Raw genomic sequence first — 19909 nt, 5'->3', positions numbered from 1 at the left:
TGTATTTATAGTATTTTTTTTCAACCATCAGTCAAAAGCATTGCATGAACTTTTCCAACATACCTTTCATAAACTCAAGACCCAATCAGAATAAGATATCTATTTCATTGCCTCTTCAGCATAAACCAAGTTATGGAAAGAATAAATGTTAGATGGACAAGAAACCCCACATACAATAGGTTGATATGATATGATGTAAATCCCACTTAGACAGCTTCTAGTTACTGTTAGGTAGTTCTGCATTTCTGTCAGACTTAGAAGGAAGTTATAGTATTTCCAATTTATTCCCTTTTTAGGTAATGGAAAAGACTGATTGATGCAGAAAACCATAGTCACTTTTAATTAGAATTTGAAGGGGGGAAATTCTTATCAAAGGATTTTGTTTGGGTTTGTTTTATTTTTGTTCATTTTTATAAAAGTTCTTTGGATTGTTACTATCAGCACAAAAAAAAAAGTCATCTGCCTTTTTACCGAGCCAAAAAATCCTGCATTTCTTTAACTTTCAATTGTACTGTATTTTGATGGAATTGAAGCTATCTTGTTAGAGATGGATGAACTATCCTGCTGGTACATTCTGTGGAGTTTTTGTTTTTTTATTTAACAGCTTCTGAATTTCTGATGTTGGTGAGTGTTTTCACCCTGATGAGCAAATGCAAAACTGTACAACCAAATCTCTGAAAGTTGCCTATTCCTTTTCTACTCCACTGTTGCCAAAAATGTTGGCTCAATTTATTCTCCAAGTTAGTAACAAACTGTTCTCTCTGGGAGAAGCACTCTAATCTGTTGACATGAAGTCTAGAAAGTAATCTTTTGCCTTGGGGCCTTTGCTTTTGTTGAATACAAATATTCAGCTCTATATCTTTTGGTGAGACTTTCTCATGTTTGTAAAAATCTTTTGGAATGTGAAGAAGCTTGAGATAGAGAGGATAAGAGGTGAGCCAAGAGAAATGTGGGTCTGGCTCTTTATCAAAAGTAAAAGAAAATTTGATTTGCAAATAGAGCTTTAAGCCTCCAAAACAGAAACCTCAATCAAACAGAAAATCTTGTCTTTTCTACTTGAAGTGCAGGAGATAGCCGTGTTATGAAATATTACTTGTTTTATCATCTCTTGGTTCCCCACTCCAAGTAATGTGAGGATAATCAGAAAAGAGCCTGATCTATTTATTGAAAACTTCCAATTAACTTAAAATTAAAAGTTTTATTCCTTTGTCTGAAGGACACATCTCTTAAAAGCAAACCTAATCCCTAGAAGACAATAATAAGACTTCCTTGAGAACTCTCAATAGAGAGCTAAATTAACTGGTGAACCTTGCATCTTGCAGACAAAAGTCCATACCTGTAATCCTATCAACTTTACTGTGGTATAGAAGGTCATCGAATCAATATTCCCTACCTTTTATACTTCTTTCTAGAAGACAGAGACTGCACCTGTGATTTCAGTGAAATAGAGAGCTCCCAGATCAGGAAATGCCCTCTAACATTGTACGTTATTACCTTCCCTGTAATTTGTGGTCATCTAATTGTTTGTTATTTGTTCTTTGGTTCTTGAAGAGAACTATGACATAAGGGAAGTGATTCTAGGACATGCAAGTGAATTGGATATAAGTGAGGGAGGTCTGTGCAAAGTCACGAACCTTACAGTCTCCTCCAGAATCATCCAGACCCATCTGGGTCTAGTGGCCACATATAGATCAGGAGAGCTAGAGAAGGTCTTTAATAGATCTTGATTTGACTGAGGAATCCTCCAATCAGGTCTTGCCCAAGGATAACATAGCCAAGTATGTATCAAAGGTAGGACTTGAAATCAGGTCACCCAGCTCCAAAGACCTTGAAATGTTGTTTCACGTCCCTGTTTTTGCTAGTAGTAATTATTTAGAAATGGACAATTAAATAGTGTGATGAATAGAGTACTGGACCTGGAGTTAAGAAGGCCAGAGTTCAAATCTAGTCTCAGATACTATGTAATCCCAGTAAATCACTTAATTCTGTTTGCCTCAGTTTGTTCATAAACTTCATAAACTGAAGAAGAAAATGGTAAAGCACAATAGTATTTTTGCCAAAAACAAAAAGAAAAGGAAAATATTTCCAGCAAAGCTGGAAGACAAAAATTAATTAGCCTCCTGATGGCTACTTGGCTGTTAGGTGACCAACAACTCTAACAAAATGTTGGAGTTCAAATGTTGGAGTTCTTGTTCTTCTCAAAACACAGCCGGTTTAGCTTAGAGCCCTCCGAATGTCTCCAAATCCAAAGGTTCTATCCTTTAGTCTCTGCCTCTGCTTTCTTCAGCCTCCAACCAGCACAGAGATGGAATGAATCTCTTGTCTCCTTCACTTGGGGCTCGGCTAGTTTTCTGGTGAGTCTTTCAGACCAGCTTGGTCTCAATGGGGGGAGTGCAGGAACCCAGCCACCAACCACCGTGGTGTGAGATGAAGATGAATCTGGTTGTCCGCTGAACTCTCGACTCGTAGCTTCTTCCTCTGAAAACTCTTCTTCTGCCACCAGCCAGCCAAGTGGAAAATATTCTGGAATAGATCTCTCATCACTGGCCTTATATCTGACTCTTCTGAGAGAATGGGATTATGGATTTTCTCCCATAGTGCTCTCTGGCCCTAAAAGCTTTAAGGGAGGTGTGAATTCACCAAGTTACAAAGTTTACTTTGTGAATCTGGCATACTTGTGAACTCCGATGAGTAAAGGTGTAAACACAAGCATTGTACTAATTAGTTCTACTTAGTATCTTGTTTCAGGTTCTGGCCCAAAACATCTTTTTTTTTTTTTTTTAAATTTTTATTTAATAATTACTTTATATTGACACTCGTTTCTGTTCCGATTTTTTTTCCCTCCCTCCCTCCACCCCCTCCCCTAGATGGCAAGCAGTCCTTTATATGTTGGATATGTTGCAGTATATCCTAGATACAATATATGTTTGCAGAACCGAACAGTTCTCTTGTTGCATAGGGAGAATTGGATTCAGAAGGTATAAATAACCCGGGAAGAAAAACAAAAATGCAGATAGTTCACATTCGTTTCCCAGTGTTCTTTCTTTGGGTGTAGCTGCTTTTGTCCATCGTTTATCAATTGAAACTCAGGTTTCTTTGTCAAAGAAATCCACTTCCATCAAAATATGTCCTCATACAATATCATTGTCGAAGTGTATAATGATCTCCTGGTTCTGCTCATTTCACTTAGCATCAGTTCATGTAAGTCTCGCCAGTCCTCTCTGTATTCATCCTGCTGGTCATTTCTTACAAAACAATAATATTCCATAACATTCATATACCACAATTTACCCAGCCATTCTCCAATTGATGGGCATCCATTCATTTTCCAGTTTCTAGCCACTACAAACAGGGCTGCTACAAACATTTTTGGCCCAAAACATCTTGTAAGAGCAGATCAACTCTAATTAGTTAGCAGTTTGTAAAGATTCCAACAACAAAACATGGAGAAATACACTTATCTATAGAGTTTTATAAATGAAGTGGCTCACTGGATAGAATGGTGGGTCAAGAAGACTCATTTTTATGAATTCAAATCTGACTTCTGACACATACTAGTTGTGTGACCTTAGGCAAGTCACTTTTTCCTGTTTGCTTTAGTTTTAAAATAGTTTATATTTTTATAAATGAGATGAAGAAGGAAATAGCAAACCTCTCTAGTATTTAGTAAGAAAACTCCAAATGGGGTTGCAGAGTCAAGAGCAGGGATAAAAATGACTGAACAACAAATACTTTTAGAGCAAGAAATAAAAGAAGCCTATCAGGTAAGGTAAATGGCTCTTCAGCCATTTTCCTTATTTGTGAGGTTGACAAGTTGTCAAGTGATTTGGAAAAGAAGGAGAATGTTTAAGTAGTGAAGTAATCTTGATGTCTCACACCCAAAATCAGGTGGTTTTTTTTTTTTTCTCACAAGGGTATTTCTCTATGGTTAATTTCATAAATTGAACCAAAAGCCTAAAATAATGGAAAGCTCTGTTTGAGATGAAGTAAGACTTAGAGTTTCTTTTCATTTATACAACTGTGCCAGCTACATTTCTTTGATTTGTAAGGATAGTGTCTCCAGCACAGCATAAAAGTTTGGTGCATTTCTTTCACTCAACTTTAGTTCTGGAGGACTGATTTTAAAGAATACTATACACTTTCTGACAGAGAAGTGATAGGCTAAATATCTAGAAGCAGAATACACATTTTTACACATGATCAATAGGAGAGTGTTTTTCTTTATTGTATATTTGTTACTAGAGTTTTATTTTTTTTCAGATGGAAAAAGGAGGTAAGGAGAAAAACAAATGCTTGTTACTTGAAAAAAATTAATAAAAAAAAGCAAATTAAAAAGAAAGTCTCTATATTCTTAAATATGCTCTCAATACATATGTAGATTATGCTTATAAATATTTTATGAAGATGGGAAAGTAAGCAAATATGACAATAGTTACTGTTTTCAATCTCCTTTTCCATTAGGTGGTATATTTCCTTTAATTTTTTTTAGTCATTTGGTAGCTTCCACTTCTTATGTATCTCCAGTACCCACCTTTGTGTAACTTGCATTAATCCATTTATTCTTCTTGTCTTTGTTTTGTTAATGACAAATCTAATTTTTCAAACAGATGTTAGAGTCTCAATATAATGGATCCATTGTCATTAGTGGAAAGAATAATTCATTATGAAATCTTGGCTGATCTTTTCCAGTTTTCATCTGTTTGTTTTCCTCCCCATTTCATGCTCTTAGTATTTTCTGACCAAAATGAGTCACTGGTAATACTTTTTGGTAAACTTGCCTTTTTCCTATAGATGCTTACTGTTTTTTGTTCCATAAGATTTTTTATGTGGGGGTTAAGTGACTTGCTCAGCATCACATAGTAAGTGTCAAGAATCTGTGATTAAATTTGAACTTAGGTCTGCTTGACTCCAGGACCAGTTCTCTATTCAGTATGTTACCTAGCTGTACTTATAAAATTTTATTAATAAATTTTTATTTTAATCTTGTGTTAATCTTATCTGCTATATTTCTTCCCTTGACAAGAAAATCAAGTTTTGCTAATTAAGGAGATTTCTAGGCTCTTTGGGTCAGCTTCTTATGGCATATGCTTTTTTTTTTTTTTTTTTTTTTTTTTTTTTGCTGAGGCAATTGAGGTTAAGTGACTTGCTCAGGGTCACCCAGCTAGGAATTGTCAAGTGTCTGAGATCAGATTTGAACTCAAGTCCTCCTAATTTCAGAGCTGATTCTCTATTCACTGCACTACCTAGCTAACATTTGCTTTTTATAGATTAAATTTCCTTACTAAATGGTTAGAGTATGTATTGATATCTGTTATTTTATCTATTTCCAATTTTTTCAACATAGATTGTTTAAATAGGTCAGATTAGAATTGCTTTGGTTTTATGTTCTATTTCACATTTTTATCCTTCTAATTTGTATTAATTTTCTAAGTGGATGGTATTTACATAGAAAGATGATTGAAAAGCACTCTTACATTAGTAATCCAAGTTGTTTATTACAAGTTAATATATGATTAAATTCCTTTGAAATGGTGGCAGGTAGTTCTTGCTATGCCCAGAATCTCACACTCTGTTAGAAAAAAAAAGTGAGAATCTTTTCTGAAATCTATAAGTCTTTGGCCCTTATTCTTTCTTATTACTTAGCCATCTTTTCCTATATACATGTACATGTGTGTGTATATATACCTCCCCATATATATATATGAATATATAGAAATACATATATTTTTATACATATATATGTGTGTATGTGTATGTGTGTGTATACACAGTCAAGCTCTTTCATAGTGTCTTTTACATTGAAGTCACTGAGTATCAAAATATATGTTAATTAAATCTACTGGTTCTTATTAATTCTTTATAGAATTTTTCTCCCTCTTCATGCTTCAATAAATGTTGGCTCTTAAGATGCAATTATCTTTATTGTAGTCTTTTTATAAATTTTCATCAAGAGTGCTTTCATGATATGTCAAAATACCCCTTGAATCATGTTACTAGATATTTATTGAAGCCTGATTAAAATCAAATTCACAAAATCTTTTATTCGCCTCTCCAAAAGGACTCATGGGATAGCCTTCCATTTAACTGCAATAGAGACATTTTCTTTATCAATGTGTCCACTGAAAGAGAAAGATCATATTTAGAGACCCAACAATTAAGTTTATGTTAATAGATGATCTAAATATTATATGATTTTAGCAACCTCTGCTACCATTCTGCAGAACCATAGAGGCTTTTACACAGTCGTGATAGTCTTTTTTATGCTTTTCTGTGTTTTATGCTTTGGTGTTGTCAAATAATTCATGACTTAATGGCCAGCCTATGAGAGATTATTTCTTCTGGATTTAGCTAAATTGGTTTTAAGAAGCATGTGGGTTGCTGGGATTCTGTATGAAGCTTGTTCTACTTGGTAGAACCTACCAGAGATCCTAAAGACATAGCCCTTAAGAACCAAGGCTTACCATTATACCATTAAGAGATATTGGAGTAATATTTTGTGGAAATTTTCATGTCCTTTGCCTTTTGCAAAGATTTTCAATTTTTGAAAAAATGAAATTATGTGTGAACAAGATGAGGTGAGATCTTTCAAGAAAGTTGTGAAAATTGAGTAAGGCTTCATCTACTTCAGAGTTTGAGTAGACCTGAAGGACTTTGAGCATTGATCCCCTTCCTTCTATCCTCCCATGACATTATTTTCTCCCAATTTTAGTCAAATATGGGCAACTGTGTACTTATTGGTCAAGTTCAATTTCTTGGGTAGTTCTCGAGTTTAGAATGTAAGATCCTCAGCCAGTGAGGATGAGGGTCAGTGGTGGGAGGGGGTATTTGCATTAGGGATTAAAAAATATTAACCCTGGCCCAGAAGGTGCTTCCTCCATTCCATTGCCCACTCAACTGGTGGAATGCCCTTCTCACAAGAATGTATAATAAACTTTGCTTTGCTTTTAGAGATCTCTCCAGTTTTTTTTTATTAAATGGTGACCCTTCACCATTTCTGAACCACACATGTGTTATGATAGTGTTAAATAAGAATTAATTCAGAAGGGTAAATCTGAAATGCCTCATTTGAGGGACTGTCTTTTTTTTTCAATTCTGTCCCTTCACATAAACAAACCTTTCAAAAATTAGTATAATGATTATTCTGTATTTGCTCTGATAGTCACATTTAACAATCTGTATAATGAAACTATAAGGTTGTTTTAAAATGTTCCTTTTTGCATACATACCTTTTTTCCAAACATACTCTCCTAGGGGCCCTTAATCTTATTTCCTTCATTTCTATATGTAGAGTTTTCTTTCCTTCTTTGACTGTAAATCCATTGAAAAATATTGCGAAAAGTCTGTAATTGTGGCTTTTGAGATATTTTTCTAGAATAGCCTTGATATTTTGAAACCTAAGCATAGTGAATTGTTAAACTTTCTAATACCTATAAAGCCATTTAGCTAAAACATTTTACTATAGGACTCAGTTCTCTTTTCATATTTCAGGAGGTGAAGGCTTTTTTCTGAATTTTCAAATTCAGGTTTAGAAGAGTATCTATGGTTTAACACGTATATCTTTTTTTTCAGAGTATGCTTCCCTAGGATCGTTATATGATTACATAAACAGTAATAGAAGTGAAGAGATGGATATGGAGCATATTATGACTTGGGCCACTGATGTAGCTAAAGGTAAGAGAGTTTTATAATTTTAAGCCTATTCTGAAATAAGAATATAAATGAGGAAAATATGCTTTTCCTGCAATAGTGTCTCATGTTCTATTGTACTATATCATTAAATGTTTTTCCTTTCCATAATAAACATACTAATACTCAATTGATTCCTATAACAAAATTTAAACTTAGTGTCTTCTGCTTTTTTCTTTATTGTTTCCACTTTTTCTTCCTTTTCCAATTCCTTTTCTACCCTTCTCTACCTCTCCTTGCTTTTTTCCACTCCATTTTTTCTTTCTTTATCTTCTCATTTACATTTCTTCTTTTCTCTCCAACCAGCACCAACAAATTCAGTGTATCCCAGCATCATATGACAGGGTAATTGACCATCTTACCATTCTAACTTCTTGACATATTAGATGGAGAAACAATAATGCCATTGTTCTGCAAGGCTTAATTTATTTTCAGGCCCAAAGAGGAACTTATTTATCATTGGATTAGTTCTACCCATTTTTGTGTACATGATATATGCTAAAAATAGGAAACACTTTCAAAAAATATATTATTCATGCTACCATATAAAAACAATTCAGATTTCATTTTATGTTTAATACCATCTTAGACTCTTAGAAATTAAATATTTTTAACTTACAAAATCCCCAGAATACTAGCCAATAAAATGTCTAATCCTTTTTTTCCCCTCATAAATTCAAGTACAACCTAATGCTTTCTGAAGTAATTCAAATTCCATTTATTTTTATCTTTTTTTTTCCATTTTCACAACTGTGAACCTTTTTGGAATTTTATTTATAACTATTCAAGTTGCTCTGGAAACAATTTGACCTAAATAATAAAGACTGATAGTTACATTTGTATTCCAGCAACTCCTTGGATGCTAATGTCCAATTTTTTCTTGAAGCAATTAACTCTATGTAACTCATCTAAAGACATCACAGGAGAAATAATAAATTAATAATCAAAAAGAGTTTGCTTTAGACATTCCATACCTCTGTGACTATGGACAAGTTCTTTACACTTTCTTTATCTGTAAAATGAGAACAATGATACTTGCTTTACTTACTTTACATGGTTGTTGAGTGGAACGTTTCATATAAGTGAATTGTTATCATTATGTAGCAGCTTTCTGCATTCATGTGTATAAAGTAACATTTAAAAATGTTTCGTGATCAGGAAAGGGAGCAAATCCTACTTGTTTTGATTCATAAATTATTAGTTGTTCTTCATATTCAAAGAAGATCAAAATGATATAACTATGTAGATTGTGTCTATCTGGGGCTGTGACTGATCAGATCAATATGAGCTCACGGGTCTCTACCATAGGTCAGTCACAAATAGATCATATGAACATTTGGAGTGGAGAAGTTTCTAAATGTGCACATCCAAAGAAAAAAAAAGTAAGCTGTTTTGATTAACAAAAGCAACACATTTCTTCAAGAATTATCCTATTTGAGGCTCGGCCTGGAAGATAATGTACCTGGGACTGGTGAATCCTTTCAGAATCCTTTTTAAGGCATTTTGCTGTAATATCACAGTCATCTTTCCATGGATTCATATGTTATCAAAAGGGAACTGGCTCATTTTTAAGCAAAGATCAGTGTTAATAGAAATCCTGCTGCAACGAGGACCATATGATTTAGTCTTTCAAAATAACATAAGAATGACAGCAGTATAAATATGAAGGCCTCCCTTTCTCTGACACTCTATTTACCTAGATTTTCATTTACATTATTCAGTTATATCCATTGAACACAAATAAAAAAAATGCATTGTGATAAACTTCTCCTAAGTATGAGGATAGCTACAAGCTTCTAGCTATCCCAGAATAGCCCTTCTTCCAGTCTACAAATACTATTTATAGAAATCATTTGGCTTTAAGCTAACATCACAACCCTTCTCTGGGGAATCCTGCAACAGTGCAGGAATGGAAAGACTAAGCAAACTAGGAGGAAATATAGGAAGAGGTAGTTAAAAGAGCACTGAAATTAGAATAAGAGGACCTGAGTTCAACTTCCAGCTACTATGCTAAGAGTTGAACCAAATGATGTCTAAGGACCTCACTAATTCAAAATCCTCTGAACTGACCAGATAGAGGAAGTGTGTCCCATTATTATAAAGGAAAATGTAACTATATCCTGGTCCTCAGGGCATTCTCCCTTTGAAATTCCAAAAAGTGTTCTGAACAGTGTTAAAATAATTATAGTAGCAGTGTTAGATTAATTTATCATAGTAACTGCTGTGTTATTTAAATCCATAAATTTCAATATGTCTGGGAGAGAGAAACATCTTGAGATGTTAAAGTCACATTTTCATAAAAGGAAGAAAGTTATATTATTTCTCTAAAAAATAGAAGGGAAAAGAGAAGAAACAGTACTATAGTCATGGTTTTAGTCTACTATTATAAGAAAACATGTAGAACTTACACCTTAGAGGGGAAAGACTGATTTTATATTTTCAGGATCAAACATTGTGAGCCTTTGAATTGACTGTCATACCTGCCAAAAGATTTAAGAATTTTCAATACTTTGAGGTGCTAAGAAAGTAAAAGATGAAAAATTCAATGTGACTAAGAATTCTCATACATTTTAAAGTTACGGGTATCTTGTACTTTTCTGATGGGATAGCAACTTAAGAAGGCAGAAAGGCTTTATGTTTTTAAAGACAGAAAAACCTGATCTTAATCACTTATACTAGACATCTATGGATCAATTCTCTAAAAGTATAAAATAACATTACATTTCCATAAAAGCCTCTCAAAAGACACATATCAAAATCTTCTGTTAACATAGAAAAGATATTATTTCATCTTCAAATATATAGCATTTTTTAAAAGAAAAAAAAGTGGAGCTTGTAAGAAAAAAGTAAAAATTTACATAGTAAACACTGATACTGTAACACTAAATATATATTTTGTAATAGATGTGTATTTGTGTGTGTGTGTGTGTGTTCAATTGTTTCAGTCATGACCAACTCTTTGTGATCTGATTTGGCTAAGATACTGGAGTAATTTGTCATTTTTTTTCTAATTCATTTTATAGATTAGGAAACTGAGGCAAACAGTGTTATATGACTTTCCTAGGGTCACCCAGTTAAGTAAATATCTGAGGCCAGATTTGAACTCATGAAGATGAGTCTTCTTGATTCCAAGCCTATTGCTATACCACCTAGTTGCCCATGTGATATTATGTTTTTTACCTTATTTTTACAGATGTTTTACATATTGCTATATGCAGAATTATAATATATAGTATTTGCTGTCATTTCTATAAAATTCTTTAAAATATAAGTATCAAAATCTTGTTCAGTATTTTAAATTCCCAATCATAATATTATACTGTAGAAATATAAAGTTTATCATGAGTCATTGAAGCTATAGTAACTTAACTAGAAACATGATTCATTGAAAGTATGGATTGCCTTTATATTTAGAATCATATTCTTTGTAAAGTGTGACATAATTCAAAAGTAACCACGATAAGAAATGTATCTTTGTCTTTTATAGTATTTGAAACAATGTTGATTTGCAAGTTTTTTTCCCCAGAAGTTCATCTCAGTTATTATTATCAGTTTAGTTTTTCTCTTAAGTTAAGTTTTTGTTTTTGTTTTGTTTTTTTGCTGAAGCAATTGGGGTTAAATGACTTGCCCAGGGTCACACTGCCAGGAAGTGTTAAGTGTCTGAGGTCAAATTTGAACTCAGGTCCTCCTGACTTCAGGACTGGTGCTCTATCCACTGCGCCACTTAGCCTCCCTCCCACCCCACCCCCCATTAAGTTAATAGAGGAAAAAGAAAGAAACAAGCAACAAATTCAGTGGGAAAGCATTGGAAATACACTTTCTAGTCATAGTAAAATGCCGGAGAAACTGAGGCAGGAGAGAGATTAGAGAGTTTTTAATATTTTATTAATGGGAGAGTAAGATTGACTGGACAGGACTCTCGTCTCAAATTATCCAGTCCTGATTGGGAGAATCTCTAACCTTTATATACCTTTTGGAGACAAAGAAGAGGGAAAGAGTGGGAAAGAGCGGGAAAGCCAGCTGGAAAAGGCTATGAATCAAAAAAGAACGCAGAGACAGGATGTCTGAATACCCAGAGATAAAGATGTTAGTGAAATATCCTGGAATATTTTAGAGGGATGTTGTAAATTTTCAAGGACAGAAGATAATCAGGAAGTCTACTCTCTTGCTTGGGCTAACAATTTATAACCTTAGACTAATTGGTCCTCAGTCTTCATGGACCCGAGGGAGATTTACAGCTTATGGGGAGTAATTAGGAAGACTGAGACAAGGGAAACTTGTACAAGGAAACTGAGTCAGGACAGTTAGACAGAACTGTGGCATAACAATAGGAATTTCACTTTAACAACTTGAGAATATTAAAAGTATTATATTCACTCAATAAACAACCAATCAACATTGTATTCAAAAGATTTTATTTTTTAAAAAAGGGGGGAAACTTTACTTTGACATTTAAATTTTAAAGAGAGGTTTCTTTTATCATAATTTCATCTTTGTTCAGAATATTTGAATGACTAAGCTTTTTCCTAACTTGTCTGTAGGTGTTTGCCAATTTAATTATGTTTTTAAAAAGTTCATTATATCTATAGCTTTTCGATATTTTAAAATAAATTTCAAAGACAATCAATTTTAACAAGAATAACAAAATAGTTGGCATTTAAAGTTTGTCCTTATATTATTATAAAAATAATTTCTGGAAAAAATAATGAAGTAATAAGAATGTTGTAAAAAAAAAGTAGAAATATCAACAAAAACAATTTTATAGAATGGAATTTTAAATAAGTTTTAAAAATTAACAAAGAACTATTTGGGGGGATATACAAACGAGCAATTTTATAAGCAAGGAGATATTACTTGGGCTCCCATTTTCTCCTCTTTACATGAAGGGAACATTTGAATAGCTTAAATATAGGGGAAGAAATTTTTCTCCTATTTTTATATTTGCATTTTGTAAAAATAGCACATCTGTCAGAGTACTTACATACTGTGGAGATAGACAGTATGTAAATTCAGACAGCAAGAGAACAAAAAAAAAAAAAATCACTCCTGGAAAACTGACCCAAATCAGGTCTTTTCCACACTAAGTATATTCCTTATAGGCAAAACTTCATTTATTAATTATGTGTTCAATTTATGGAGTTAGACTCACTTTTAGCCAAATTATATAGAAGAGAATTTTTGTTCAAATTTAATTATAAATTTCTTCAGAAACTAAACCTTTGGGAAAATAATAAAATACTTTATATCTATTTATATATAATATATTTCTGTCTAAGTTTCATCATTTGCCTTGTCAATAATAGCTCATTAACTTTTACTCCTCTTCCAAATGCCCAGATGTAATGAATATAAGGAAAGGAAACCCTGGCTGGATCTAGATCAGTCCAGAGACCCAGAAAAAACCTTAAAAATTTAGTCAGCAATCTGGATTTTCTAAAGTTAAGGATGTTGATTATTTGTAACAATAAACAATGTCAATAGGCATATGTTTAGAAGATTTAAGATTTACAACATGTTTTACATACATTTTCATTGTATCTTTACAATAGTCCTTAATCAAGAATTATAAGAACTATCATCATTTGCATTTGAAAGATAAGGGAACTGAGACTTACAAAAGGTTAAGTCATGTCAATATAAAGCAATTATTAAATAAAAATTTTAAAAAAAGGTTAAGTCTTTATAATTTCTTAACTTAAATGAATATGAGATGGGATTTGAATCTAAGTATCCCTAGATCTCAATGCCTGAACTTTTGCTATCATGCTACTTTAGATTCCTCAGTTCATATTTAGCACCCTTGGACTGCTGGTAGTAGAATACCAAGTGCGTAGGTCATATTTTTGATTGCTCACTTTGATCACAGAGGCTTAGACTGATCTAAAACCCAAGAAAAAATGAAGTGTCCATAGACATCATCGTTAATCATAAACCAACATGTAACAGATCAAAATATACCAGTGTGACTGTGCCATGATTTCTTGTCTTCTCTTTATCAATTTTAGAATAACAAGATGCAAATTTGTGCTGTTATCATCTTTGTTTAAAGAAGCAATGTGGTACTGACATAGTGTCATTAAAATAACATTGGTGATCCTTTTTATGCCTCTCTTCTCCAATAGGAATGCATTATTTACATATGGAGGCTCCAGTCAAGGTGATTCACAGAGATCTCAAATCAAGAAATGGTAAAGTAGCCATGTACTTTTAATCTCCTTATTCCTAAGGCCATTTTGGAAGTTTGGCTTTTTGCATTAATGGTTCTGAGCTCATTCTTGTTTGACAAATCATGTTACTTTTGGATTATTTGGTTTTAGTTTTTCTTAGAGTCACTCACACTTTTATGAGCCAAAGTTGTTGTGAAAATAACTTGTAGAACATTCACTGCATTACTTGAAATCTGTCTGAGGTAAAAGGTATTGGTGTTATTTTTTAGTTATGCAGAATTAGCTGGTTTAAAAGCATTTGATTCCCACATCAATATGTCTGTCATGGCACAGGTTTTTTTTGAAATGTTTCTTCCAGGTTAAGGGAATTTCTACCCATCTTTTCTCTATGGGTTGGATGTGGGAAAGATAGAGTTGATTCACTTAAAGGGAAGGTGCTAGTGATCTCCTATCACACCCTTCCCCCATCTAGAGATATATAAAATCTAAAAAGGGGACAAAAATAGGGCTGGTAGCTGCCACTTTATAATCAAGCAAGTCAAAGCTTCCAATCCATCACTTGTTTTCAGTTAACCATTAGCTTCCCCTTATTTTAGATACTCGTTAAATAAGCTTCCTTAGAATAGGTACTGTGAGTTTTCTATTTTGTTTATAATGCTTTGCCTAAAATAAATGATTTATTGGACTGTCTTGAATCTAGTGGAAAATATCAAACTTTTAAAGCACTGTTATGACCTCAAATTTTTTAGTATATACTTGGAATTACTAACAAAGCGAGGTGTTTGAAATCTTCCTCTTTAATTTGACTTCTTGGTTACTTAAGAAAGAAAAAAGTCAGTGTCCTCCATAAGTCTAGTGATTTCAATCCACTAAGATTGCTGTGAAGAAAAAAAAAATTTGAGCTCATTATATCCCATTCCCTGCCTCAACAGGAAAAACCCATAATACTATTTAAAGATTGTTTGAAATCTTGATGGTTGTTGTTCTTAAATGTGTATTATGTAGACATGGACATGTAAGGAGTTAAAAGTTTTCACTAAAGTAGAAAGAACAAAAGAAAAGGTGGCAGCTTCCTATTTCCAAGCTTAGTTTATAATAATATTTTGTGTGCATTAAAACTGATTTTGACTTCTAGATCTTACTGAATATCTTGGCTATTCCTCAAAATATAATGTCTATATACAAAACTGAGCAAATTTTTTCCAATTTAAATGTTTAACATTTGATTGTTTAAAAAAAAAACACATTAGTCTATTGTCTTATCATTAAGTCTGAGTCAAGGCTAAAATAGTAGTACAAGGTGAGGCTTGATCTTCCATTCATCTTAATAGCATATTAACTTTGAAGATTAATTATAACCATTTAAAGGTCAACACAGCTAATCATTTCAGTGGTGATCATCATATCAGAACTGTCCAGCTAATGTCTTTGTACAATACATGTCTTGTCCCCTGGCAAATTAATTTGAATAGATGTCGCAGGAGAGAGTTATGAATATGTCAAGAGTTAAATGTGTGGGAACCTCATGATTTTTCTGAGGTCCCATAAAGTCTCTCAATAGAAGGAGTTATATTAGGTATTCCAATAGTTGCTTAATTTTTTTCATAATATTGAAAAGAGTTAACAATTTTCTTCTTTGTATTTCAATTATTTTAATATAATTTTATTGACAACTAATTCTTTCTTTTGAACAGCAAAGTTTTTTGCCTACATAATCTGTTATTTATATGGTGATTTAAATTTTTCAAATTAATATTATTTCATTTAATCTGTTCTTAATCTAATTTGATTTATTCTTAGGATATATTTGGGATATAGGTTATAGAGATATTATTCTCCTTATCAAATAATAAACATTCATTGAACCTTTATGATGTATAAGATGTAGAGCACAGCTCTGGGGAAAACAGAGGTGGATACTATATAAACCCTTGCTCATTCAGAGCTTAAAATTTATTTGGAGGAAAAAAGTTTATCTTGTTTGACCCAGGATCACATGGAACAGGCTACAGTCATATGCTTAGCAGTTCTAACTATAGGGTTTATTGATGACATAAAAACAAGTCTTCAGTAAATACAAAAAAGCATGTAAGGCTACATTCATTACCTAGCCTGACTTATTACCTCCTGGGTCTGAGTATAAATTCTGGTTCTCAAATAAGAATTAACCAATATACATTATAGTACCAGAAAATGAATCCTGCCTCAGAAGTGGTCTCCTTAATATCCCAAAATTCTGTGGACTATTCTATATTCATGAGGCCAAGAAGAGATGGAATATTTTGAAAGTCTACCAATGTAGGATAAGCAAACCCCAAACACTTTTGAATATACTAGTAACGATTAGGTATATAGGGATGAATACAAGGGGTAATGATCATTCCTTTGGTATTAAGTACTGTACTTAGGGACTCATTAGTCATTTGAGCTGTTCCTAGCTCACTCTTACCTCCTTGCTTCAAGAGAAGGAACCTAGTATAGCCGGACTACATAACATGTACAACATGAAAAAAATGTAATTTATGAATGAGGACAATCAGATATACAGCAGTTAATGTCATCTTCAAAGTCACAGAAAGTAGTCAATGGCAGAACCAAGATCAGATTTTAACTGCTACTCTGGTACATTTCTTTCTTTTTCTGTTTTTCTTTCTTTTCTTTCCTCCCTCCCTCCTTTTCCTTCCCTATTCCTCCCTCCTTCTTTTTCTCTCCCTTTTCTTCTCTCCCTCCATCCCTCCTTTCTCTCTCTCTCTCTCTCTCTTCTTTCTCTCTCTCTCTTTCTCTTTCTCTCTCTCTCTCCCTCCTTGCTGGGTAGTGCCATTATCTGATGAATAAAAGACGTGGTAGACTTTTCACTTCCTATACTTTAATTTATAAAGCAAGGCCACCTTTCCTTTGCAAAATCCTTATTATAACCCTACTATTTTCTCCTTTTTGTAAATCTCCCGAGTCAGGGTTATAAGTACTAATAAAGAATGCAGAAATTTAAGGCTTTCATCAATAATAAGCTCTTTTAAAGAGATGAGATTGATAGTCATATAATTCTCTCTTTTTTCTTTTTACTTGTAGTTGTCATAGCTGCTGATGGAGTATTAAAGGTAAGAATGTTTTGTTAACATATGAAATTGAAGGATCTCACTAACTGTTATTTGATCAAAAAGAAATACAAAGTTGATTTATGATTTTGTTTCCCAGATCTGCGATTTTGGTGCCTCACGGTTCCATAACCATACAACACATATGTCATTGGTAGGCACTTTTCCATGGATGGCCCCAGAAGTTATCCAAAGCCTTCCAGTTTCTGAAACATGTGATACATATTCATATGGTGTGGTGAGTAGATTTAACATGCCATTCATTATGGATCTGTAATTTGAGGGATTATGTTCAAATCTTACCTCTGTCATGGGCTACCTTTGTGACTTTGAGTAAATTAGTTTCTTCATCTTTAAAAGGAGAAGACTCGACTAGATGATCCTTTCTAACTATAAGTCTATAAGTCTATGATCCAACATAAAGAAACACATAGAAAGGACTCAACATTCTCTCTTTTTAAAAGTCTTCATATTCTATTGAACTAAAAAGAAAGGGGACATCATAAAGAATCCTCACTGACTGGTCAAATAAACTTTTAATTCAGTGTCAGTTCTGAATGATAGGCCATCTTAATGCTTCTTTTCTTTCTAGAGGGAAAAACTTGCTACTTCACGGGAACATACTAGATGAGGAAGGACCAGAATTTAGGACTGCTGATCCTAATATTCTGAGTTGTAAACAGAAAAACTTCCTATTGTTCTAGGTGGAACTTGAGTGGCTTGAAGTGGGTACTGGAAAAAAAGTGGATCATCTGGAACACAATTCACTTGAAAAGATTGCTAGTAATGACCAGGAACCACCAATATAAGAGGAAGGTCTGCTAACTAAGTTGCTTCAAAAAAAATTTTTTTTGTAATAATTATATTTACAGCTTTATTTAGGATATCTATAGGGAAACTTTAAGTAAAAAGGACACAAAATCCCTAAAAGTGTTGAAAACCTAATTAAGGAACACAAACCTGTGTCTTTGACATAGTTTAATAATGTGAAAACAGCATATCAATCAAATAATATGCCCTTATTAAGATGTTAGTTAAGATATTAACATTCTTTCATAAGCTATTTGAGTTGGAAGGAACATTGGAAATTGTTTTATCCAGATATGTCAAACATAAGACCTACCACATAAAGCTTGCAACACTCTCAAATGTGGTTCGAATCAAGTTAGAATGTAACAGGGAAATATTTAACAAAAAAGATGTATGGAGAGATTATATAGTATTAAATTTTATTATTAAGTAAATATTTTGAAGGAGAATTGAGTTGAGTCACAATAAGAATAGGTATAAGATTAATCAGAGGAATGTTCTAAAGGATGCAAAATCTTAAAAAGTCTTAAGATTATTGCTTGGGAAAGGTACTTGGTAAAGAATTTGATTTGTGATTTTAAAAACAAAGCTGTGAGTAACAATCTAAATATGGATAATTTACTTCAGCTCCTAAAATGGCATTCTACAAACTTTTTGGCTTGAGCTAAAGTGTATTTTCTGTGTGTCACTATCCCTCTTCCTTCTGTTTACAATATTATCTTCTAATTCTCCAGAGGAAAATCCTGGAGAATTAGGATAAGAAGCCGACTTACTGCCCCAATGCCTCAGAGTCTCTGTCAAACTTCCCTGGATAAATCAGACTGGGAAAAAAAAAAAAACCGTTGACACTACCCACCAAAACAAACAAACAAACAAAAAATAGATATTTCCCCTTTTCTTTCTGATTGGTTAAATTTTCTTCTCTACCATTTACTGCTAACTCTTTAGCCAAATTTTAGACATTCTCTCACTTGCCCAGACTCTATTGAACCTTGTCATTTATAACTGAATTGATGACATAATGGTAGATGAATTTTGTTGTCTGTTAAGGAACCACGTTTGATGAAAATTAGAGACAGGTGTGTGTGTGTGTGTGTGTGTGTGTGTGTGTGTGTGTGTGTGTGTGTGTGTGTGTGTGTGTTTATATTCCCTTTGGATAAAAGCTAGAATTTAAAACTTTGGAAGACAATTCAGGCATCTGACTAAATATCTAGTATACTTAACTGATTCAGCTACTAAAAATGAGAATTATCAACCATTACTGGAAATGAACAAATAGTTTTTATTGAAGAGAGAAGGAAAAGAGGAACATCTAAGTTCAGAGAGAAAGTAGAGTCTTAAAGTAGTCTCTTGATTCAAAGCTTTGAGATTTGAGATGGAGAAAAATTTTTAGTGTAAAAATCCATTGTAGAAACTGTCTTCTATAATCTATGAGGTATTATAGAATCATACCGAGTAGACCCTTAAAGTAAGTTTAGATTACTTTTCTATGTGAAAATAAGAATATTTATTTCATCTCATGACCCAGAAAGCAATGAAAGAAAGACCTAAAGACTCTGAAAATGATCCTTTAGCTAATTTTCTAAGTCTCTCTGGCAGTTCCTATTGTTTTGGCTGAAAAGTTCATTCCTCACTCTTTTCTTTTTGCTTCTCATACATATTTACGTAAGTACAAATATTTGGGTACTCATAGCTTTACATTTTGAAGGCAGAAATTGAATATAGTGTTGAAAATGCTATTGAAAAAAATCCAAAGTGAATATTTTAATAATTCAATTCACCAAATACTTATAGTTAAGCTTAAAATCCCCTTCTCAGAGCTTGACTGACCATTCAGAAGCATTCATTGGTCATGAAGAAAATTGACCTTGTTTCAAAATAGCCTCTTTTACGAAAATAAAAATTTCAAAGCCTAATATTTTCAGGGACCTTTGAATGAGATATAAAAAGCTGCTTTTGTTCAATTGAATGGAACTTTAAATGCTAATAGCTGAAAACAAATACTTCAGATGTAAAGTATAAAGACATTAGGGAAAAACAACTAAACTCTGTGTTTAAGCATTAACACATATTTCACCTTAGTAGCATTGGTGGGGGACTCAGAATGCGGGTTATCCTGTCTTTCCTAGATGATTTCTTTATTACTATACA

At 33.0% G+C, this 19909-nt stretch overlaps 1 protein-coding gene across 4 annotated transcripts in view; it reads left to right on the top strand.

The window, feature by feature from the left end:
- Positions 1-19909, top strand: part of MAP3K20 (mitogen-activated protein kinase kinase kinase 20) — a 214700-nt gene that overhangs the window by 95106 nt on the left and 99685 nt on the right. For all 4 annotated transcript variants that reach the window (XM_051991086.1, XM_051991084.1, XM_051991085.1 and 1 more), the window contains exons 4-7: positions 7570-7671; positions 13809-13874; positions 16923-16951; positions 17049-17186. In XM_051991086.1, the coding sequence (XP_051847046.1) occupies positions 7570-7671; positions 13809-13874; positions 16923-16951; positions 17049-17186 (335 nt within the window). The remainder of the gene's footprint in view (positions 1-7569; positions 7672-13808; positions 13875-16922; positions 16952-17048; positions 17187-19909) is intronic.

The sequence above is a fragment of the Antechinus flavipes genome, chromosome 3 (genome assembly GCF_016432865.1).
Source record: "Antechinus flavipes isolate AdamAnt ecotype Samford, QLD, Australia chromosome 3, AdamAnt_v2, whole genome shotgun sequence".
Classification (NCBI taxonomy): Eukaryota; Metazoa; Chordata; class Mammalia; order Dasyuromorphia; family Dasyuridae; genus Antechinus; species Antechinus flavipes.
This window is presented reverse-complemented; position numbering and strand designations above follow the sequence as displayed.